Source organism: Leptodactylus fuscus, chromosome 4 (assembly GCF_031893055.1).
Source record: "Leptodactylus fuscus isolate aLepFus1 chromosome 4, aLepFus1.hap2, whole genome shotgun sequence".
NCBI classification, from domain to species: Eukaryota; Metazoa; Chordata; class Amphibia; order Anura; family Leptodactylidae; genus Leptodactylus; species Leptodactylus fuscus.
Window position 1 is genome coordinate 174,121,757 of NC_134268.1, and position 25,336 is coordinate 174,147,092.

At 40.9% G+C, this 25,336-nt stretch overlaps 1 protein-coding gene across 2 annotated transcripts in view; it reads left to right on the forward strand.

Moving 5' to 3' along the window:
• TBC1D5 (TBC1 domain family member 5) overlaps positions 1-25,336 on the forward strand; it is a 438,516-nt gene that overhangs the window by 245,388 nt on the left and 167,792 nt on the right. For both annotated transcript variants that reach the window (XM_075271425.1, XM_075271426.1), the window contains exons 7-12: positions 9,563-9,652; positions 9,743-9,817; positions 14,157-14,224; positions 15,815-15,917; positions 20,985-21,073; positions 24,576-24,626. In XM_075271425.1, the coding sequence (XP_075127526.1) occupies positions 9,563-9,652; positions 9,743-9,817; positions 14,157-14,224; positions 15,815-15,917; positions 20,985-21,073; positions 24,576-24,626 (476 nt within the window). The remainder of the gene's footprint in view (positions 1-9,562; positions 9,653-9,742; positions 9,818-14,156; positions 14,225-15,814; positions 15,918-20,984; positions 21,074-24,575; positions 24,627-25,336) is intronic.

Sequence of the window (25,336 nt, forward strand, 5' to 3'; positions counted from 1 at the left end):
GGAGTCCTAAGTTCAAATCCTGCCAAGGGCAGCATCTGCAAGGAGTTTGTATGTTCTCCCCGTGTTTGCGTGGGTTTCCTCCGGGTACTCCGGTTTCCTCCCACACACCAAAAACATACTGATAGGGAATTTAGATTGTGAGCCCTATATGGGACAGTGACTGACAATATCTGTAAAGCGCTGTGGAATATGATGGCGGAATATAAGTCAGCGTAATAAATAAATAATAATAAGTATCAGTTTGTGTAGGGATATGTCCCATTGACAAGGGGAGTGGCCAGACATAGTTGTCAATTTATTAATACGTTTTCTAGAGTAAGAGGAAAGGCACCGTGCCGAGTTCTAGAAAAAGCTGCCACAAAATTTTGTATTTTAGAGAATGCTGGTATGTACACACAGATCAGCTGACAGATTCTCTTTAAGAATATCACAATGGAAGCCTAAAATAAAATAGCACGCCCAAATAGAAATGATGTGCGGTCTGATTAGACACTGGGTCTTGCCATAGGCATTAAACTGCTTCTCCTGCTGCCCTAGAAAAAGGCTCTCAGAGGCTACTTTTGGGTAGTGTGCCTCTTCGTGAGAGATCGTTGAATGCAAGACATGTCTCTATAATTAACTGAGTTCTTGCCCAGTTCACAGACTTTGAGAGGGGTTGCATCATTGGACTGAGTGAAGCAGGATGATCATTTTGTTGATTTGCCCATCCTGAAATAGCTGTTAGGAGATATCGGGAGCAGCGGTTACATAATGGCATGGTCACACAGCGAACAGCCTCTAGAAGGCCCAGAGAGACCACAAGTAGAGTGGATTGCGTGATCTGCTGACAAGTGTGAGCAACTCCCACTTCTTGTTTGATGTCCAACAAATAGATGGCACCTTCATTGCTCACTCCTGTCTCTTCCCAGACCATTTCTAGGTGCTTAAACCTATCCTTCATCATAATATTGTAACTAGTTACATGTATCATTATTATGTTCACACATGTAAAGTTTCATTCCATTCCAACTACTGTCTCTTGGTACGTTATGATTTTTTGTCAATAAGTTTATTTATACCGATAGGACTATAGGTATACCAAACAGTTGGTTCATACAGTAATTCTATACAGGCATTGTTTTGTCCAGAAAAAAAATTGTCTATTGGAATAATTATAGACTTCACTTCCAATATTTCTTCCAAGTTATGTTTCACTTTCATCCAATGGTATCAACCTGCGATGTTCAGAAAACATCTTGAAATCTGCCTTATTCAGAAAACATCTTTCCTTACCTTGCCAACAGGGCAAGGAAGAGACAAGCTGTACCCTGAGAATATATTATATTAAGGGAATTAATAGTAATAATATGTGAAACGGGAACAGATATACATATTCATCTACATATATACATATTTATCATATTTATGGTAATAACTCAGGAACTGTGAATCCCTTATGTGACTGTGTTTCCCAAGCCATCATGGTGACCAGACCTCTATACCAGGCCACCAATAAGTGTGAATCCATCTTTTCCTTATATTTAGATGGTCTTAGTGCTGGAAACAGAACTAGAGGCGAGATAACTTTTTAAGCGAAGGAATAAACTCATCTTAAATTTTAGAAAAATATATCATGGTTCTTTAAAAAAAAAAAAAAACCTCAATATTTTGTCAGATGAAATGCCCAGGGGTCAGGGAACCTTTCCAGCGCCGCCTACGTGATCGTATACTATGCTAAACAGACCTCTGATTTTTAATTTTTATAGGGAGTTCCTTGGCCAGTAAAAATGTTTTGTTAAAAAAATGCTCAAAATGGTATCAAAAATGGAAAAAAATTGTAATGCCTCCTCAATTCCTGCCACTCCTTTTATATCACTTTCTAGGTCCTTGCTGGTTTTGTACTTTATGACTATTCCAACAGTCACCAGCCGTAGCAGGTCATGGCTCCGGCTAGAATACCAGCTGCAGTCAGCACTGCGGCAGTCACATTTATGTGTCATGAGGAACAGGACTGGGGTCCGAAGAAGTGTTGGAATCACTTGATTGATCAATGAGGAATTACTTTTTTTTTCAAATTTGTTATAAGCATTTTGTCTCTTTATCCATGCCTTAATCTATTGGGAGTTACCTTCCAAAAGGTGGAGCTAGAGCAACTTCTTTTCCCCCAAATAGGTCTCATTTGTATATTACCTAGACAACTCCTTTAAAGGCAGCCAGTCAGGTCGATTTGGGACACTAAACCACCCACAGGTCTTTATAGACTTGGGGTTTAGTGTCCCAAATTGACCTGTTACCTAGAGGTGTGTCTGATGAGTCTCACCCGTCTTATCGGTGCAGTTCTTCAGTAAAGCTAAGGCTGAACACCCCGACTTCACTGTGTAAGTACCGGAGGTTCACTACATGCAGAGGAGTATTCATCTGGCTTCAATAGAGCACTGCACGGGCCGAGTAGTACAGTGGCAGGGTGAGTATAAATGTTTTTATTCTTATTGCAGGCATGGGTGGCTTTATTACAGGGTGATTTAGGAAATTAATTCCCTAGTCCAAAAGAGGGTGGTTTAGTGTCCTAAATCACCATGACAGATTCCCTTTAATAGAACATCAGTTCTCCGTTTAGTAGACAAGAAATTTCTGGCACTCAAAATTGACTTCCAAATGTATTGCATCCACAAAATAGCATCCACCAAAACATTTCGGTCCCGGCACGGACCTTCATCAGTTTATCCGATGTAAAGGAGGTAATCAGGCATTGAGTGGAAGCCGTGTGATAAGGTCAGGAAACTTTTTCTGAGCACCTCTATATTCGAGCCGAATGACGGTACATTACTACCTTCAGTTCTCAGTGTAGGTGATGGTAAGTAGAAGTCAATGCAGGCATCTATGTCCTGTTCTCTCCAACATATACATTAATGACTATTTTCAGTCAACACAAAAAACATAGATAAATGTAAGATTATGCCTTCATTTTATGATAAGGTACTAAATGGGAAATGCTTATTAAAAGTGACACCTAAAGTGCTTTGGGGATGTTGGTGGATTGCTGAGAAGGCCTAAAATGGTATTCATCCTGTGAGATGCATAAAATGGGGATTTGCACAGTCTGATGGACATAGCTATACTGGAGCAGGTTCACAGGCGGACTGTCAGAAGTAATGAAAGGAGAAGTACCAAACTGTTTCTTTCTTCAAGAAATAGTGCGGTGCCCGTCCTGTGGTTGTGTCTTGTTTTTCCTATTGTTCCATAAGGTGAATGGGAGTAAGGTGCAATACCACACACATCCTATGGACAGATGTTATTGAATGAATGCAACAATTGTGTCTAGAAATGGCCTGGGGTAAAGCGCAATGAAGAGTCGATGAGAGTGAGAAGTGTAAATTGTATTCTCTAATGGATTGGAAGCCATTGCAGTGACTGGCACAGACCAGAGGAATCGGTGTAGTATTTGGAATGAAAGAGAAGTCTGACTGCTCATTCAGGATAGATTGTAGTGAGTTCAGTAAGTGGAAGACTGATAAGTAGGCTTCATGCACACCATCGTGGTTTTCATTGACCCATCCATTTCATTGAATGAGTATAGAATCTTCTCCAGTTTTTGCAGATGTGGGCATGAGGCCATACTTTTATCAGTTATATTACTAACTCATCCCCCTCCACCTCATCATACGTGTCTGTCTTCCTGCCTTCTGGACAGACATCACCTCTTCTTGATGTCTGCCGGCCTGCGCAATAGTGCCGGAATGCTTGCATGCGCAGTAGCCGGTTGCTCAGAAGAAGTGGTGTCAAGTGCTCAGAAGATCCGGATCAGAAGACAGGTAAGAATAATGTGGTGGGGGGTTGAGTTAGTTAGGAATGGTTATAGTGAGAAGGCTAGCTAGGGAAACAGGAGTGAATGAAAAAGGAAAGGGGAGGGAGTGTGAGTGAAGCGCAAGGCATCATGGTAGTTGTAGGAAAATACAGAACAGGTGCCCACATAAACAAATGCAGAAGATGCCAGGAGCTCACAGAGAAACCCAGAAATCATTCAAAATGCTGCTAAAGGTACCTGGGTGCACTTATTAACCTATTAATAGCACCAACAGACTTTTTATTTATTTTTTTTAAGAAGAAGATTTTTGTTTTTTTCCCCCCCAGAAAATTCCTTTACGTTTTAGACAGAAGGAAGATGTCAGAGACTAAAGTCAGACTAGCACTGGTGTTTTGTAGTAGTGGGGTTGATGGAAAGAGGTATGCAATCTGCTGAAAGCCAAATCTGCTAATGGTCTGTCTAACATTGGCTGTTTATTGAGAGAACTGGAGGAGATATAGAGCTGAGCTGTGGATAGGAGAGAAGTTGCTGTGATGTGAAAACCCTTTTAAGAGACCCATTGACCATTTTGCCACATCACTGGTATTTTTACAATATTATGTTTATTACGTCCATGGTGTGACATCACTGTAGTTCTTAGCCTTTAGCTGTGACATCACCATGTGTATTGGCCCTGCTGGTGACTGGCGTTATTTGTGGACTCACCGTTCACATTATCCTGATAACTGTTATTTATTTCAGTATTTTGAATCATACCGGTATTGTGACATGACTGCTTCTGCCTAGAGTGGGATATCATTTAGTGTATTGTTAATGTTCTATGTGCACCGACATCCCATCGCGGCATTCCTCTCCGGATTAGGCCCAAATGAATGGGCCTAATCGGAAGAGAGCGGAGTCCTCCGCAGAATCCGCAGGAAGAAGGGGCATGTTGCTTCTTTTTTCCGCTACTAGCTAGCAGAAAAAAAGAAGCGAGCAGTTCCCATTGAAGTCAATGGGAGCTGTTTTGGGCAGTGGATTTTGAGGCGGATTCCGCTTCTAAATCCGCTGTCAAAAAACTTTGTGAACTAGCCCTAATAACTCATGCCTAGCGAACCTGAAATTTTTGGAAAATTCATTGGGATACTGTACTGTGTGGAGGGACCATTGTGGGACATTAAATCATGCGGTGGGGCTACTTTGGGACATTTTATTACGTGGTGGGGACACTATAGGACATTTTATTATGTGGTGGGGCTACTATGGGACATTATACTGTGTGAATGGGCCACTAAGGATCATTATACTGTGGAAGGGCCAGTCTGTATGACTGTGTGTGTTTACACAAAAAAAAAAAAGTAATTTTCCCAGTAAAAACGCATACATTTTTGTGCACAAGTGCACCACGTGAACACAACTTTACATCGAGGTGAAAAAAAAAACAAAAAAAAAAACAGTGGCCTAGGTCTGGATGCAGCTATAAGTGCATGGCTATATACTGGTAGCAGCTATAGGTGCACCCAGATACATAGTATGTCACCACCCTATGTGTGCAGCCATATGGTGTTCCTGACGCATACATTTACCACTAATTGAGGACTGAACATGGACTTTCATTGCTTCTAATGGTAAACTACATGCGTTTGCTGTGAAATAGCAGTAAGCGCATGTGTCCAGAAGCATCTTGTGGCAGCACTTCTATGTTATGGTTTGATATATGACTTTACATAGGGGTTGGCAGACAATTATTGCGCGGAACTGCAAGTATTTAATCTTTTTATTTTTTTTTTAAATTAATTTATTTTATTTTTTATTTGTATCTGCATGCCGTACCAAAAAAAGAGTGCCTACCCCTGTCCTAAAGGATCTGGTATCTTTGACATGGATGTCAGCATTGTGAACTATGAACCGTCTGTGGAGAATGTATACAGGACAGTGTATCTCCTAATTTCTCAGTCCTCTGAATCTCAGAATTAAAGATGATGCTGATATTCCAACATATCATTGCTGTTCCTGTCCTGCTTTCTTTCCACTTAGTTCCCATCCATCCACATCTAAATATTGTCTTTGTAAATTGTTTTTTAAAGGACGCCATAACTCTTTTGATTTCTCAATGAACGATTAGATATTGAGCGGTGAGACACGAGGTTCCTTTAGGCGAATGAGTTAAAAAGCAGGCACAACACTGTATTTCAGCAAAGATCATAAATTATAGCAGAAACAATCTTTTAAATGAATTAAGTCTGATTAATCTCCCAATTCTCTGAACACTAATATTTCTAAGATCTGAATTTATTATTCCAAAAACACCTATCCCTGCAGAACATGTGATGAGAGGGCAGTAAAACATCCTGAGTGTTGTAAGTGATTATAGGAGATGTCTAGCTGGGAGTTATCAGAGGGGAGGATTACTTACTGGTAAGATCACGCAGAATACAGCACGCGGCGAACACCGCAGTCATGCAGAGCCTGAACATGTGCATTGACATGCTAACTGTTAAAATACTCCTATAACTCACACAGTCGGATCAGTCATTGAAACACTGCAGCCCATTTATCTACTGGGAATAAGTTACATAGTTAGACCAATGATTTCATATAATAGAGGAGATGCCTATAAATTCACTGTCAGGATATTATTATTATAGGCACATTAATAAGAAACTTTTATTCATGTAGTGCTAACAAATTCTGCAACAGAGGGCACGTGTACAATAAAAAAAAAATTAGACAATATAGAGTCATGAATTCTAACAACAGGACTATGTCATGTGCATGTAAGAGTTTACAGCCTGATGAAGAAGGAGGATATAAGTGTTAAAGTGCCTGTACAATGGTCCAGCCATCTGGGTGACACAAATAAAGCTGCATAAGCCTAACAACACCCGGGATCTGTATATGTACAAACACAAAGTGTTTTGATGGTCAGAGTTGCTGATAGATAAGCAGTTCAGGTCAGTGGAATAATGTAATGGAGTGCAGTAAGCAGAAGGGATTATTTAGATAGAACAAGTGTATAAGAGTTAGATTAGGGAATATAATAAACCTGCCCAACAAGTTGGGTTTCAGGGAACGTTTGAAAATTTGGAAGTTGAGTAGTAGTATGATAGAGCATTCCAGAGAATTGGTGCAACTCAAGAGAATATAATATTATATATATATATATATATATATATATATATATATATATATATATATATATATACATATACATATACACACACACACAGTGGGGCAAAAAAGTATTTAGTCAGTCACCAAAAGTGCAAGTTCCACCACTTAAAAAGATGAGGCGCCTGTAATTTACATCATAGGTAGACCTCAACTATGAGAGACAAAATGAGAAAGCAAATCCAGAAAATCACATTGTCTGATTTTGTAAGAATTTATTTGCAAATTATGGTGGAAAATAAGTATTTGGTCAGTAACAAAATTTCATCTCAATACTTTGTTATATATCCTTTGTTGGCAATGACAGAGGTCAAACGTTTTCTGTAAGTCTTCACAAGGTTGGCACACACTGTTGTTGTTATGTTGGCCCATTCCTCCATGCAGATCTCCTCTAGAGCAGTGATGTTTTGGGGTTGTCGCTTGGCAACACGGACTTTCAACTCCCTCCAAAGGTTTTCTATAGGGTTGAGATCTGGAGACTGGCTAGGCCACTCCAGGACCTTGAAATGCTTCTTACAAAGCCACTCCTTTGTTGCCCTGGCGGTGTGCTTTGGATCATTGTCATGTTGAAAGACCCAGCCACGTTTCATCTTCAATGCCCTTGCTGATGGAAGGAGGTTTGCACTCAAAATCTCACGATACATGGCCCCATTCATTCTTTCATGTACCCGGATCAGTCGTCCTGGCCCCTTTGCAGAGAGACAGCCCCAAAGCATGATGTTTCCACCCCCATGCTTTACAGTAGGTATGGTGTTTGATGGATGCAACTCAGTATTCTTTTTCCTCCAAACACAAAAAGTTGTGTTTCTACCAAACAGTTCCAGTTTGGTTTCATCAGACCATAGGAAATTCTCCCAATACTCTTCTGGATCATCCAAATGCTCTCTAGCAAACTTCAGACGGGCCCAGACATGTACTGGCATAAGCAGTGGGACACGTCTGGCACTGCAGGATCTGAGTCCCTGGCGGTGTAGTGTGTTACTGATGGTAGGCTTTGTTACATTGGTCCCAGCTCTCTGCAGTTCATTCACTAGGTCCCCCCGCGTGGTTCTGGGATTTTTGCTCACTGTTCTTGTGATCATTTTGACCCCACGGGGTGAGATTTTGCATGGAGCCCCAGATCGAGGGAGATTATCAGTGGTCTTGTATGTCTTCCATTTTCTAATTATTGCTCCCACAGTTGATTTCTTCAATCCAAGCTGGTTGCCTATTGCAGATTCAGTCTTCCCAGCCTGGTGCAGGGCTACAATTTTGTTTCTGGTGTCCTTTGACAGCTCTTTGGTCTTCACCATAGTGGAGTTTGGAGTCTGACTGTTTGAGGGTGTGCACAGTTGTCTTTTTATACTGATAACAAGTTTAAACAGGTGCCATTACTACAGGTAATGAGTGGAGGAAAGAGAAGACTCTTAAAGAAGAAGTTACAGGTCTGTGAGAGCCAGAAATCTTGATTGTTTGTAAGTGACCAAATACTTATTTTCCACCATAATTTGCAAATAAATTCTTACAAAATCAGACAATGTGATTTTCTGGATTTGTTTTCTCATTTTGTCTCTCATAGTTGAGGTCTACCTATGATGTAAATTACAGACGCCTCTCATCTTTTTAAGTGGTGAAACTTGCACTATTGGTGACTGACTAAATACTTTTTTGCCCCACTGTGTGTGTGTGTGTGTGTGTATATATATATATATATATATATATATATATATATATATATATATATATATAATATTATAATGCATCAGTGAATGAACAGCAATAGAGTTGGGAGTGAAATTATCTGATTCCCGTGGCCCTTTCTTTGCAGGATTGAATAACACAATGTCATTTATATGCATATTGTTATATAGTTGTATCTGGTAATGGCCTTGGGTTGAACTGAAGTACCAGACACTAGTGGACCCCCCATCTCCCATCATATATTGCTGTTGTACCCTTAAAATAATCCATAGTAGTTAGCCAACAAAGATGATAATGTTGGGTCATAAGTACCCTATTATGGGTGTTACTCATGCACTCTATTATAACACAGATAAAAGTAACCCTGAGACTTAAAAGCACCAGCCACAGAGTGCCACCCATCACAGTGGCAACCACACAGTGCCCCACTTTGACTGTGCCAGCCACAAAACAAAGAACACAGCTCTCGACTAACGATGACACTATGCTCTATGCATCAGAGGGCTAAATCTGTCTTTTGTCAACCATGTATTTCTATACTGTGCCAATGGTTAAAGCCACAGAATATAGCGTCCGGGGTGTAGTCTATGCACCTGTGGTATAGACAGAATAGATCTTAATTGTTGCAAGTGCACAATGTTTTCTCCTCAAAAGACAACAAATGTTGGCCATTGTTTTCGACATGACCCATCCTCATGACCTCCTATAACAGTACATTTGGTAGATGTGTCCTCTCTATAAGCTGTCCATTATGTGGTATCCTCCATTTTTCATGAAGTTTTAGAGAGCCGTCCTGGAGTGCCACCTATCAAACTTATTATCTGTACTCCTTATGTTTGCTTTTTCCACGTTGCTGTAATTTTATTCTCAATGTATTACATTTTTCCCTTGATAATCAATGTCCTTTCCTAAGCTTGCTTGTAACACATTTCCATTTTTTATTGGCAGCTGTTTCTAAATGTTTTACCCCAAGACAGAAGCCAATGGATAAGTAAAACGGCAGAGTTAAGAACGTGGTATCAAAAGATTAAGGAAATAGTAAGTGATATTTTCACTATTATCCTGCACCACTTTGAAACAGTGTTTAATTGAGAGAATTGTAATGTTGTTGTGTTTGTCTTATTTTAGCATATTACAAATCCCAGGAAAGCTGCTGGACAGCAGGACTTAATGATAAATAATCCATTGTCACAGGACGAGGGGGTAAGTAGACATCACTGTCAGTACTGCTGAGTTATAGGGAACCCAATGCTAGGTTTTTTACATCAATAAGGGCTCGTTCACATCTGCGCCCAGGTGTCCGTACTTGAGGTTTCCGTTTCCTGCCTAAAACAGAGGCAGGAGACGGAAACCTGCAGGAGTCTCTCTCACCCATTCATTTGAATGGGTGAGAGAGATGTCCGGCCGTGAGCGTTTTGCGCTCTCCGCCTCGAAACCGGGTTTTATAATCCGGACACAGAGTCGGACATGCAGTACTCTGTGTCCAGATAAAAAATCCGGTTTCGCGGCGGAGAGCCTAAAACGCTCACCGCCGCGCACCGCCGGACCCGGTCTGTGGTTTCCGTCTTCTGGCATGCAGAAGACAGAAACCATAGAACGGAGACCGTGAACGCAGGTGTGAACCTAGCGTAAGGCAGAATTTTATTAAGTTTAGCCTGTATTCCACCAGTTTGATTCACCTTTCTGAATCTAAATATGGCGGTCCCAATAAATCTATCAATCAATGTCTCATAAAAAAAAGTCTAGTTTGAATAACTTGTAACATTTGTACTTTCATGAAAGGTATCCAGGTTGCCTCTTGAACTGTGCATCACAGAATCCTATGGCAATGGTGATACCTGTTTTCCTCTAAATGTAGAGGATGCCCCCTTGTCATAGTTACAGGCCTAGGTGTAAAGACATCATTGGAAAGATTTCTGTGCTGTCATATGTTTTTAAATTATGAGGACCCCCCCCCCCCCAAGCCATCTCATTCCAAAACTGCATAACCCCTACTTTGATATGCTTACTTTGCACTCTCAATTCACCCGATTTTAAGAGGAATTGAGGCGGACCTCCAGCTTTCTTCCGTGGCATTCACTTACTATATAGGCTCAGATGAATTGGTCTACTCAGCTGTGGAATCCTTGGCCAGATCTAGTAGGTTACTTATTTTTTCAGCATTTTGCTTTGATCTCTACCTCTCTTTGTATATACTAGGAGGTAAATGCAAGCTGGAGTTTAGACCTCATTTTGAGGTGGAATTATATGATTCATTCTTTGACTCACTCAGCTATACATTGGATAGAAAAGGGTGTCATAACACGCTTAAAGGGGCTCTATCACTGGGAAAAGTCATTTTTAACTAATCACATGCTTGCATAGGCTTTAGAAAGTCTATTCCACACCTACCTATAGTATGTAAATTACCTCAGTGGTCTCTGAATAAGTCCGTTTTTATTCATATGCTAATGAGCCTCCAGCCAGCTCAGGAAGTTCCCAGCAGCCTCCTCTCTCCTATTATCTTCTATGTGTGAGGAAGCAAACAGGAAGCTGAGTCATCATCAGCAGCAGCAGGAGCCGTCTCCCATAGAAAACAATAGGAGAGGTGTGCACGATCTGTCGTGCACCAGTCTAATTAGCATATGAATAAAAACGGACTTATTCAGAAACCACTGAGGCAATCTACATACTATAGGTAGGTGTGAAATAGACTTTCTAAAGGCTATGCAAAGGTGTGATTAGTTAAAATGACTTTTCCTAGTGATAGAGCCCCTTTAAGGCTGGGCCAGAAATGCCGCAGGAAAAATCGCAGCATTTTACAGTAACTGCAAAGTGGATGAGATTCCTGTGAATCCCATGCCCACTTTGCGTGGTTTTGGAAATCACAGCATGTCATTATATCTACAGAAAGGCCAGTGGCTTTTCCATAGATATAATTGAAACCGAAAGTCCGTGGAGGAAAACTCCACGATCTTTCTGTTCAAAGCGCTGCGGGAAGAACCGAGATGCGTTGCCACCACGTTTTTTCCCATGGGGCCTTAGCCTAAAGGAGACTCTGATCTGTGGGACAGAAAAGAGTGCAGTTATATAGAGTGGCTCTTACACTGGAGTTATCGTCCTGTCCTGCCCTACATAAACATCCCATTGATTTGAATTGGAATTGTGTAATGCTTGATTTCTCCTGTGTTGGCAGTCACGAGAAAATAAATGGTTACTGGCAGGCTTCTTCACAGGTCACAAGGGGTCCTAACAGAGGAGGCAGTCTATAATAGGAGGATCATTCTAACAAGCTGATATTGTCTAATGTAGAAGATCACTTCTATTATGTCTGGTGTATTAAATACTTGTATTCTGTATGAAATAATTCTGCAGTATTGTTTCTCACATCTGAGTTGTGTGTGCTATTCCTCTATTATTCCTTTTAGACCACTATTGATAAATTGACAGCTTGGGGTTACCATTCCCCTTGTAAGAGTAGTGTGTCTGTACACAGGCTGATGCTGACAACACTGATGGGACATTATATTTTATACATATGTATAAATTTACACTAAGAATAAGAAAAAAAACAGCAAAACTATAGAAGGTGCCTCAGAATTGTTATATTGTGACAAATACAATTATTTCCTAGAACAGACATGTTAGGAGAGGCAACAGATCCTCTTTAGAAGCAGATTAATTCTTGACCAGCTTGGCTAGTTCACACGTAAAAACCACCTGGCCTATTTTGGTCCTGAAAAAAAAAAAAAGCTTCCTAATCAGGAAGCGGTTTTTTGACCTTGAGACGTTTTCTGGAGCAGTTTTTGGTAAAAACTGCTTCAGAAAATGCCAGGTGGTTCTGCCCTCCCCTAAAGTGAATGGACTGTAAAAAAAAAAAAAATCTAGGCGTTTTCGGTCGCGTTTTTTTGTAAAAAAACAAACAAACAAACAAAAAAACCGCTAGCCGTTTTTCGCCTCCCATTCACTTCTATTACTTTCCTCAGGTGAAATCCGCCTGAAGAAAGGTCATGTCGCTTCTTTTCTCTGCTAGCAGAAAAAAAAAAAGCTAGCGGTCTTCATAGACCACCATTGTATGAAGGCAGATTTTGAGAAGAAATCTGCTGTCAAATTCTGCCTCATTGCCCCTTTGTGAACTATCCCTAAGACATATACACTCACCGGCCACTTTATTAGGTACACCATGCTAGTAACGGGTTGGACCCCCTTTTGCCTTCAGAACTGCCTCAATTCTTCGTGGCATAGATTCAACAAGGTGCTGGAAGCATTCCTCAGAGATTTTGGTCCATATTGACATGATGGCATCACACAGTTGCCGCAGATTTGTCGGCTGCACATCCATGATGCGAATCTCCCGTTCCACCACATCCCAAAGATGCTCTATTGGATTGAGATCTGGTGACTGTGGAGGCCATTGGAGTACAGTGAACTCATTGTCATGTTCAAGAAACCAGTCTGAGATGATTCCAGCTTTATGACATGGCATTGCATTATCCTGCTGAAAGTAGCCATCAGATGTTGGGTACATTGTGGTCATAAAGGGATGGACATGGTCAGCAACAATACTCAGGTAGGCTTTGGCGTTGCAACGATGCTCAATTGGTACCAAGGGGCCAAAAGAGTGCCAAGAAAATATTCCCCACACCATGACACCACCACCACCAGCCTGAACCGTTGATACAAGGCAGGATGGATCCATGCTTTCATGTTGTTGACGCCAAATTCTGACCCTACCACCCGAATGTCGCAGCAGAAATCGAGACTCATCAGACCAGGCAACGTTTTTCCAATCTTCAATTGTCCAATTTCGATGAGCTTGTGCAAATTGTAGCCTCAGTTTCCTGTTCTTAGCAGAAAGGAGTGGCACCCGGTGTGGTCTTCTGCTGCTGTAGCCCATCTGCCTCAAAGTTCGACGTACTGTGCGTTCAGAGATGCTCTTCTGGCTACCTTGGTTGTAACGGGTGGCTATTTGAGTCACTGTTGCCTTTCTATCAGCTCGAACCAGTCTGGCCATTCTCCTCTGACCTCTGGCATCAACAACGCATTTCCGCCCACAGAACTGCCGCTCACTGGATGTTTTTTCTTTTTCGGACCATTCTCTGTAAACCCTAGAGATGGTTGTGCGTGAAAATCCCAGTAGATCAGCAGTTTCTGAAATACTCAGACCAGCCCTTCTGGCACCAACAACCATGCCACGTTCAAAGGCACTCAAATCACCTTTCTTCCCCATACTGATGCTCGGTTTGAACTGCAGGAGATTGTCTTGACCATGTCTACATGCCTAAATGCACTGAGTTGCCGCCATGTGATTGGCTGATTAGAAATTAAGTGTTAACGAGCAGTTGGACAGGTGTACCTAATAAAGTGGCCGGTGAGTGTATATTAGTATAAAAAAATGTAAACCCGAATATCAAATATGGGTGTAGAATACTGTAGTGTTGTCTTATAGGACCAGTAAACCCTTGTCTGAGTATGAGTAACCTTATAAGACGACTACAAGCTGTATGTATCGGCTATTGTCAGTACCAGAATGGTGAGATAATTTCCATATTAATTTTTTCAGAGTCTCTGGAATAAGTTCTTTCAGGATAAGGAGCTCAGAGCGATGATTGAACAGGATGTTAAAAGAACGTATGTATCTACTTGGTGTTCTGGATTGTTTTATTAGTATTTACTGTGGGCCCAGATTCATCAAATCAAACTTCTGGGAATCTGGTATCAATGCAATACCTAATGTTAGAGATGATGTACAACAGTGATCCCCAGCCTATGGCTCTCCCACTTTAGGTAACTTCAGATGTGGTGGATTTACACTGTACGGACAATATATATACCTCGGTTTCTAAAAATGCTGTTTACATGCAGTAGAAAGATTCTGTGCGTGCTGCGGATATTACCCCTCTAATGTATAGGGGGGAAGTCTTTGATTATTCTGCAGCATAGTCCACAGCAAAATCTACACGTACCACTCAGATGAGTAAGCACTTGATATTCCCTGCAGATCTGAAGTACCTTTATGGGACACTACAGCTTGTTAGGGTTATTGCAGCAGCTATAGAGTCACAGATTGGGAAGCCCTGTTGTACATGATGAAAGCTATTGGCCTGATATGTAAAGTTATAGGGTTTGTCCAATTACAAAAAAGTCCTAAAAACAGAAGTAGCGATACTCACATCCTTACCGCTTCTATTCCTGCATCTCCGCTGAACTCTGCTTCTTGTGTTTCCAGATGGACCAGGCCGCAGATACCTGTGGGGGACCACAGATATTTTAGTATAGGAACAGCAGGGGATACTTGAAATCCGCTTTGCTTCTTTTATTTTTATATGCCAATTTACCTTTTTAATATAAAAACAAAAGTTTGTCACCAGCTTGTGTTGTTAGCTCATATTTATATGAAATCACAGGTATGCTGTAACTTAAAGGGAGTCTGTCATCAGGGTCAAACATATAAATATGAGCTAACACGGGCTTTGAGTCAGCAGCAGAACTTAATATGTTTATATATAATACATACTTGCCAATTGGGTCAATGGTGCACATAGCAGGCTGAATTTTTTTCCAGGCCATGCCCCCGTTTGAATACTGTCACTCATCTATACAGGTCAAATATTTTGGAGAAAATATTACAGCATGCTGTGCTATTGTGGTCAGTGAAATGCCAGATTCCTTATGCTGCACACTGCCATATTTTACACAGGACTGCTGCTCACCCCATATTTTATTGATTAGCAATTTATTCATAGTCCCCTACCTTACCCATGTCCACTGTGGCCTCATCCAGTCCCTTTATGCCCCCACAGTAAAAGTGTATTTCCTTGTGGGACACACACACTATATTGCCACCTTAGTGTCTCCCTTCACAGTGTAATGTCCTATAAGTAGCACAATATAATGCCCCCTAGTGTCCTTCCCACTCTATAATGTCACCTCAGTGGCCCCACACTCTATAATGCCCCATTATAGGAACTTATGGCACAAAAGTAAAGGGACATTGTAAAATATTACAGTAAATTGTCAACTGCCAGAGGTACAATATAAGAAGAAACCTGGGATTTTTCTTTGAGATTTTTTCATTAAAGATAATACTATAGTAATATCACTCCTACAGAATATTTTTATGTGAGAAATTAAAATTTCCATTTGCTTCCCAGCACTTTCACAACTTCTCTGATTAAATTGAACATTGCTAATCATTCACAACTGAAATATCTCTTCCAGATTTCCTGAAATGCAGTTCTTCCAGGGAGAGGATGTGAGAGGGATCCTCACTGATGTGCTCTTCTGCTATGCCAGAGAGAACGAGCATTTGCTTTATAAGCAGGTCAGATAAGTGATATACCTGTACGATGCATTGTCCTATTGATTATTGATGTACATTATCTGAAATATGAAACACTTTGTTCCTCTCCTGCAGTCGTTGCAGATAAAAGTGATAAATGATCACTTACTGTTGTAAATGTTTTTTTGTTTTTTTTTGTCTTCGTCTTTTATTTTATTTATTTTTTTTTAAGTGGACAACATGTACCGGTAGTTTATTTTCATTAATATATAGGGGTTGTCCAGTTGATTGAAATATTTGTTAAAAGGATGTCAACGGTAACAAAAAAAAGTCATACTCACTTCACACAACTCCCGCTGTTCCCATTCCAAAATTTTACAGGAACCCTCTCAACACACAGGATATTATCAATCAGACAGTCATGTGGTTACACCAGTATCTGCACCTAGGCTCTAACCCATAAGTGAGAGTGGGGCTTGCTGTCCCCAGTAAGAGTGACTGCATCTTGGACAAATACAACATAAAGAAACATGTACAAATAAAACAAAAAAAAGGAAGAGAGGGGATTTAGTAAGCAGAGCAGGTATTGAAACTGTACACCTATGTCTCACATGATGGACCCTATGACAGATGGGAATCGAAATCAAAAGAGGCCTGAAAATCATTCATTCCAGACCAGGTATCATAAGCTGGCCATACAGGTGAAAATGTGTACAAAATGGTCAATTTGTAGTTAAAAATAAATGACCTTGGATGTTTCTGAAGACTGCCAAAAAAAAAAAAAAAAATATCCATCCTGATGGAGAATCTTAGTCACGGTCCATCAAAAATATAAGTGAATGGCAAGTGTATGGCATTTATGCAGACTTAGCGTTTTGTTTTTTTAATTTAAATTCTCTTTCTGCCCCTGAACAGACAGTTTAGTTAGATATATGTATGGTGGGATTGTTCACACAAACTGTCCAACCATTGATTAATCGGAAGCATCATGGCCAACTTTCATAACGTGTATGGTTAACTTTGGATGAGATACCAAAATCCTCCATGGATAGCTCTTTCCTTGAGCCATTTTAGTACAGAGGTTGGTTTGCTAACCCTCCAATTCTGAGGTATGACCATATAGGCAACTGTAAATAAGTGTCAAAGCCCATTTTTTTTATTAAACCAATAATCCTATATAAACATGTTGTTGATGTATACTAGGGAGATTAGCGTGAGCCAGGGCAGACCAAGAGTGTATCTGGGCCTTTGGCACTTAAACGTAAACTGGGTTTTCATCAAAAGTAGAAATTTCTGCAGAGCATTGAAGGGAAATCTATTCTCTAGCTGTATAAACCTTCATTCATGGTGTTCTATCTGTTTTTATTTCTGCTGCTAATACCCACTAAATGGCTGCAGCACACTTTGCATTTTCATCTAAGAACAATCTGCCTCTCTCCTTTCATTATTACTGATGTTTCTTTACATGTAATTGTGCCAGAAATAACTATAAAACGGCAAACAAATAGCTTGGGACAGGTGAACATACAAATCCAGGGTACGATACAACTATTCAGTAGTATATAGACTATCCTAAAACTCACTATGAGCTGAGAGAAACTGCAGATTCCTCTATGAGCAATGTACAGGGCATCAAAGCTGCATGTAAACATGGAGAGGCTGTGAAGAGCATCTCCACTTCCTGTGTTCTGTCTTGAGCCTTTTGGTTTCTAAAGACAGACTTTCCCTAGTAACAGGGAGTGAACAGCAAATTAGGCAGACATCTAGTGGCTGGGATTTTAGAGAGGCTTTCAAGGCAGAAAACACCAACATTTTTAAACAAGGTGCATCAGATTTTGGTCCAAAATCACATGCTCTATTAAATGAGACTAAGTTACCTGAAAAGTTAGTGACCATTCAAAGGATATTCTCATTTCAACTTTTCATATACACAACTGAGAAGGGAATACCTCTTTAAGGTCTTGGGCGCCGATACCAAATATTCTAGCTTTGATATGTCTGTGTTGTTACTATCTGGTTGTAGACCTTCTTTGGTTTGAAGGCATAGTGCAGCGTTATTTTAAGTAAATTTGGAATGTAAAGCCAAAAATGTGTTATGTTTTATGGAAATTCTGCATAGGTAATGTGATTTGTTCCATCTTAAAGCTTCACACGATCTTCTAAAGCATAAGGAGAATTGTGATATCCTAAGCCAGGATAAGAAGAGGCTGCGCGAAACCTTTTTATATTTAACAGCTATCAGAGTTTTGGAGAAACATAGGGGGCCTGCTAGCAGAGACTCATTTTCACGTTAATGCCGTTTTTGTATTAGTTTTCGACAGAGAACATTGGGAAAAGACACTAAAGAACTTTGTAAAATCAAATTACGTTAACTAAGCAATAAACAAGTTAGGAAATGCATATTTCCCAGCTATGTTAACTGCAATGTGAAAACGAATCGTCAAGCCAAATAAAAATTAATGGCGAGCAATTTTTTCCTCATTTTTTTTTTTCTCCTTATAAATTTGCTTGGTCGTAATTATTCAACGGTGTCCATTCCAACAGCGTTAAGTGAATACACCCCAGGCACGTCAAGCATTGAAGTGGGAAACCGTGTATAATTTTCAACAAAGTCTGTCATTTACTGAACTAGAAAGTAATATTATTACCGGGTAAGAATTAAAACAGCTTAATTACCCCCTGCTTGGGTTTGATATCTTGAAGATGCCTTACAGAGAAATAACACCTTTCTGCATAAGGAATGAATATTTAACTTGATAACATTTAAAAGAAGAGAAAAACTTAAGTCTCCTCACAAGCTGTTAAAGCCATTACTTTGTAGTAGGTGACACCCCGTTTAACATAGACCATATTGTTAATAGTTATGGGGTTTTATTGAATTAATGAGACTGTTATCATGTAGTAGAATGTCTTGCTGAGTTAATTGAAACTGCATAGATTACATAAATGGTATTAATGAACTTTGACTGCCTGATGCTCCAGCTTTAATAAAGACTGCTTGGTGGGCTAAATGAACACAGGCATATAAAGAACAGGTTCAATTTTGCGAGCCTACAGGCTGTTGACAAACACAAAACTAAAACTTTACCTCAGATTTCTTTTTCTTCTTTTCGGATTGCGTTTGCAGAGTTGTTCACTTGTAGAGAGTGCAATGCGGAAAGTTCTCCTAAATACGTGCACTAAACTGCAATTTACCATCATTACCAAGGATGATATGTCATATGGTTGCGGGTCACTGACTACATTCTTATGTGATTCTGTCAGTTATGAGGTTCATCTCTTCTAAATATACTATTAAATGTAGGGGATAAGTCAATTGTATTCAACCTACCCCATTATGCCCCCCTCCTTCCCTGTATACACGTGCCCACCCTAATATTAGCTTGCATTTAGTTAAGAGCTTTAATTTATTTTATTTTTTTTTATTAAACCATTTCAGTACAGTATTGCAACATGATTGCAAAACCCTTGACAGGCTGCAAATCACAACACGGCCACTGGGTTGCTGGGCATAGATAATTATAAAACCTCATTACCGGATATCACAAAACCATGTTGTATTGAAAAGTTAGTCATCCAATGTGTGTCTATATGACCAGCCAAGAAGAAAGGCAAGGGGAACACTTTTAGTGTCAAATTCTCTGTTTGTGGTGAAGAAGTGGCTACCCTTATGCAGACAAGAGACAAAGGTTACCCAAGTTCTTTCTATACAGAAATCCAAAATAAAAGACTAAAGCTACCACCACAAGCTCCATTTTGCACCTATTGTGCCTAAAGAAGGTCGTTGAGAGTTTCAGAAATAACTAGTTGTGGTTGGAATAGAACATGCTCCAACCTATGTAAATTTGGGGAACAGACTAAGAGGGGTGTGGGTGGCCTGATTGTGGGGAGCTGGGAGTAGAAGAAGGAAAAAAGGGGGGTAAGAGGACAAATTTAGAGACTCAAGACAACTGACAGCGAATGAGACTACGTATTTAATGGGGATGAAGTAGCAGGGAACAAGGTGCGGCTTGCTCTGTCCCTGATCCTACCCATCCAGGGTCATTGAGGATTCTGTGACAAGAAATTCCAAGTTTATCCTTGTCACAGAGAACTTGAACCATATTTTTTTTAAGCTAGTCAGGTGCAACATGAAGGATATTGCATTTGTGCACCTATTTTACCCGCTCCGGCCATTGGCAGACTGATGGCAGCTCACGGGATCTCCAGCGGAAAATGTCTGAACATAGAGCTTGTGTATCTGTCATACAGAGACCAGTCGGATATTTTATGGATTATCTCCTGTGTTTCTCTCCAGAACAGTTTGTTTGGAGCAGCCCCAGAAAACATGGAAGAGGTGTCCCCTCCTAAAGAACGCATCACCAAAAGAGCTGGGATGCATCAGTGAACATTGTGCAATCCATACATGCCATGCTCTGCATCACCCGCACTCGTAGAACCTGCTATTGATCATTTTAATTCAACCCCTGGGCCATGACACACAAATATTATTTGGTACAGGGTGGGGGCTGCTTCTCAGTTTGGGCCAGGCCTATTATTTGGTAAAGGGTTATTTTACATATTATGAAGATATTTTGTACGATTGTATTCTTTTAAACGTTTTCCGGTCTCTGCATGACTGTGTCCCTTCTGTACAAACACGGGACATGGATGGGTGTGAAGTATCTTCTGCGCACAGTCTGCCTTTAAACATTACTGCGCTGTTGCAGTAAAGCTGATCTGCGGGTGTCCTGGGTGTTGGACCCTCACAGATCTAAAATTGATGGCCCATACTAAGCATATCCCACCAAGTCTAATGCCAGGATAACTCGTTTAACCTAAGAAATTCTCTTTTTTTATGAATGTGCAAAAATTTCCACACCAGACATGTCAAAGTATTGTAGAAAAGCTTCCCAGAATAGATTAGGATGTTATAGCTGCAAAGAGGGACCACTGTCTTCCATGGTTACTCCATGTATTAATTCAGAGAAGAGCTATAACAGTTGTTAATAGTAAAATGTCATTATCATTGCTGTTTCTAAACTGATACTTTGATTCTGTGTTTTAGGGGTGACTTGTTATTAGAATTCGTAGCAGGACTGCACTTCTCATTCCCTCTGTATTTTTCAGGGAATGCATGAACTATTGGCGCCTCTATTATTCATACTGCATTGTGATCACCAAGCGTTTATGCATGCAAGTGAAGCTGCACAACCAAGGTTAGTACCTACACATTTACAGCTAGTAGGGGGTTGATCTCTTGCTGGTGTGCTCCATCCCTGGGTGTAGACTACCTGGGGTGGGGCTTAAAGGGATTATCCTGGAATTGGGATGGTGAAGGTGAAACCTAAAACAAAAAATCATACTCTCCTGTCCCTGATGCTCTGCTGTCTCCTGTATCTGCCCATTCAGCATGCAGTACCTTTTCCACCGGAAGTCTTGCACTGCATGTGGCCATTGAGGATAAAAATGGCCTCAGCGGCCACATGGGGGGACCCGGTGATAGATCATCGGTTCCTTTCTAGCCACCTCTGAGACCACTGGTTGTCCTCAGTGGTCACGTGTGTTTATTGTACTTTTTAGCCCTACTTGGGGTCTTGGACCACAGGGGGTCTGATCACTAATACAACGCATTGCATTGGCAATGGATCAAGGACCTGGATCTTGTTCTGGGTCAGCCGATCTACGCCAAGGTGGCGCTTCATCAGCTTTGACCAAGGTGTCAGGGAGTTTAATGCCCATAATCAGTGCAGGCACTGACTGCAGCACTGCCACCAGATCTCTGGTGTATAATACAACAGTTCATAAGAAACAGAACAGGAAAGTTATTGGCAGCCATTTTCTGTCCTGTGTTGTGTCTTAATGATCAAAGAGTCAATTATATTTTTGATTTTCTCTGTCATATTAGGACTTAAGTAGCTAAATGACTAAAATCCATCCCACTTCTTTCACCATATTTCCTGAAGTTGTGTAGTGTAATAACTTTATAGAGACACATAAAACTTAACTTAAAGGGAACCTGTATGGGATACTAAACAACCCACAATTCTTTATAGGCTGGCAGTTTAGTGTCCCATATACACTCACCGGCCACTTTATTAGGTACACCTGTCCAACTGCTCGTTAACACTTAATTTCTAATCAGCCAATCACATGGCGGCAACTCAGTGCATTTAGGCATGTAGACATGGTCAAGACAATCTCCTGCAGTTCAAACCGAGCATCAGTATGGGGAAGAAAGGTGATTTGAGTGCCTTTGAACGTGGCATGGTTGTTGGTGCCAGAAGGGCTGGTCTGAGTATTTCAGAAACTGCTGATCTACTGGGATTTTCACGCACAACCATCTCTAGGGTTTACAGAGAATGGTCCGAAAAAGAAAAAACATCCAGTGAGTGGCAGTTCTGTGGGCGGAAATGAAGAAGACCACACCGGTTGCCACTCCTTTCAGCTAAGAACAGGAAACTGAGGCTACAATTTGCACAAGCTCATCGAAATTGGACAATTGAAGATTGAAAAAACGTTACCTGGTCTGATGAGTCTCGATTTCTGCTGCGACATTCGGATGGTAGGGTCAGAATTTGGCGTCTACAACATGAAAGCATGGATCCATCCTGCCTTGTATCAACAGTTCAGGCTGGTGGTGGTGGTGTCATGGTGTGGGGAATATTTTCTTGGCACTCTTTGGGCCCCTTGGTACCAATTGAGCATCGTTGCAACGCCAAAGCCTACCTGAGTATTGTTGCTGACCATGTCCATCCCTTTATGACCACAATGTACCCAATATCTGATGGCTACTTTCAGCAGGATAATGCAATGCCATGTCATAAGCTGGAATCATCTCAGACTGGTTTCTTGAACATGACAATGAGTTCACTGTACTCCAATGGCCTCCACAGTCACCAGATCTCAATCCAATCTTTGGGATGTGGTGGAACGGGAGATTCGCATCATGGATGTGCAGCCGACAAATCTGCGGCAACTGTGTGATGCCATCATGTCAATATGGACCAAAATCTCTGAGGAATGCTTCCAGCACCTTGTTGAATTTATGCCACGAAGAATTGAGGCAGTTCTGAAGGCAAAAGGGGGTCCAACCCGTTACTAGCATGGTGTACCTAATAAAGTGGCCGGTGAGTGTAGGCCTGTAGTAATGCCATCTGCATCTGCATTAAAATGCAAAAAATGATTCATTGGACTCTTCTGTGGTGCTCTTGGGGCCTGCGCAGTTCTTCATTGAAGATGGGGATGTATTTCCAGCTTCACTGTGCATGGGACTAAGGTCCAGCATATGTGCACTTAAGCTAAGGTATATTCCTCTGGCTTCCTTGAAGAACAACGCTGATGAAGTGAGTACAGGAGCCAGGTAAGTATAACTCTTTTTTTGTATAATCTAAATTTGAGACTTTTCAATACAATTCAAGTACAGAAATAAGTAGGGAACACAAAATAAATGAACAACAGAAGGTGACTGGCCAGTGCCAGCGAACCATGAACTGCGGTCATACAAGGCGAGCCACATATCTCAGAAATAAAACCCGCAGGAGAGATATCGCCGCATAACAAGGCGTACCGATCAGAGGCCAGTGTAAGAGCCCCAGCGGAAACATGCCAGCGTATAAGAGGAGCAAGCAGTCACCGCTGGAGCCCCGAGCAGAGTATTAAAGGAGGGAACAACTAGGAAAAAAAGAAAAAGTAGGAAAGGAGAAGCAAGAGGGAAATAACAAACAAATGGACAGGAGGAGAGAAGAAAAAAAAACAAAATCCGGGAGAGGGGAGATGGGAAAGGGCGCAGGACACAATCAGGGTCAAGTATAAATGTTTTTCTATTGTAAATTGCAGGTTCAGATGGGATTATAAGACATCTATTTGGGATACTAAACCCAAGGTCCATTAGAACCTTTGGGTCTTTTAGTGTCCTTAATCACCCTTAAAGATTCCTTTTAAGTTAACAATTATAATATCAATGTAACCTGTAGATGGCAGTAAACGTGTCATGTATAACACTAAAATTTTTAAAGGTCCTTGTCATGTAGCACGGCTTCATCTGCCTCTTTGTAAGCCTGTCAGTCTACTTGTCAACATCTAATAAGACATTACCCCCTGGCTCTATTCATTTGGATGCCAGTACTAAGCATTAACGGACACGTTCAGTGCACATGCACTTACAAGAGATGCTATTCCACGTATATGCAGGGGTGTGCAATGTATAGGGCCACGGAATAAGCAAAATAAGCAGTACTTATTGTAGGACAGGGAATTCAGAGTAGTCCTGCACTGTGAAAATAGTCATCAAATAGCCCCATAGATCAAAGCTTCCCTGAGTTACATTTTACAAAGAGGAAGTAGGATATTGGAGTTAACTGCATTGAAAACCAGTAGATGAAACTCTTCCTGTTGTTCCATCGCCGCACTTTGTAAAAACACAATTTATATAGTGGGATGGAGCAATACATCTGATTGAGAATCTTCCTGCTACTTGCTTGCTTAGCTGGCAATAATAAATGCCAATGACTCTACCTACTGATGAATGTTACCTCATTTGTTCTTCGGTAATAACCTGAAGATTAATGACTGTCATAAGTGTTTAGAAGAAAAAACACATTTTTATTTTGTATGTTCTAAAAGAAACTATTCCAAAACACATATTTTTTCAATCATGAAATGTATCGACAGTATGGAGTGCTGAATAAAAGACATTAATAATAGATATTTTTTTTCTAGTGAGGAAATGAAAGTCCTGTTAAATCCTGAATACCTGGAACATGACGCCTAGTAAGTTGGAAACTTTGGTAAAGCTTAACCAGGTTATACCTAGAAACAATAACTCTCTCTGGCTGTGTGAAGGAAGGTGCGCTGTGTTAGGTAACCTATTTGGGGTGACGCTATTACTATTACTGTTTACTTAGGGGAAGCTTTGACCAGTTATACAAACATTAGGCCTAGTCATAGACTCCCCCTATGCTTGTTCACAGCTAAATCAGTTTCACAGAACTGGAGCCATAATCTACTGAAACCCTTCTAAGGGCAAGTTCACACATGTGCCGGTCTCTGATTTTCGGTTTCCACCTTCTGCCGAGAGGAACTGGACAGGAGATGGAAACCCGGCGGTCAGTTTTCAAACCCGTGCACTTGAATGAGTTTGAAAAGTGACAGCCCATGAGCGTCTTTTGGTTTATTTTTTAACCAGACACTAAGTCCTGCATGTCCGACTTTGTGTCCGGTTAAAAAAAACGGTTTCGCTGAGGAGAGGCAGAAGACACTCAGGGGCGGTCACTTTGCAAACCCATTGAAGTGAATGAGTTTGAAAACTCATCGCCAGGTTTCCGTTCCCTGTCCAGTTTCTCTTGGCAGAGGATGGAAACCCGAAAGTGGAGACCAGGTGCAGGTGTGAACCCGCCCTTACTTAAAGGGGTATTCCCATCTCCAGGATCATATCGATAAAGTTGTAGTTTTAAGATTACTACTTCATCTATCTTGCTCTG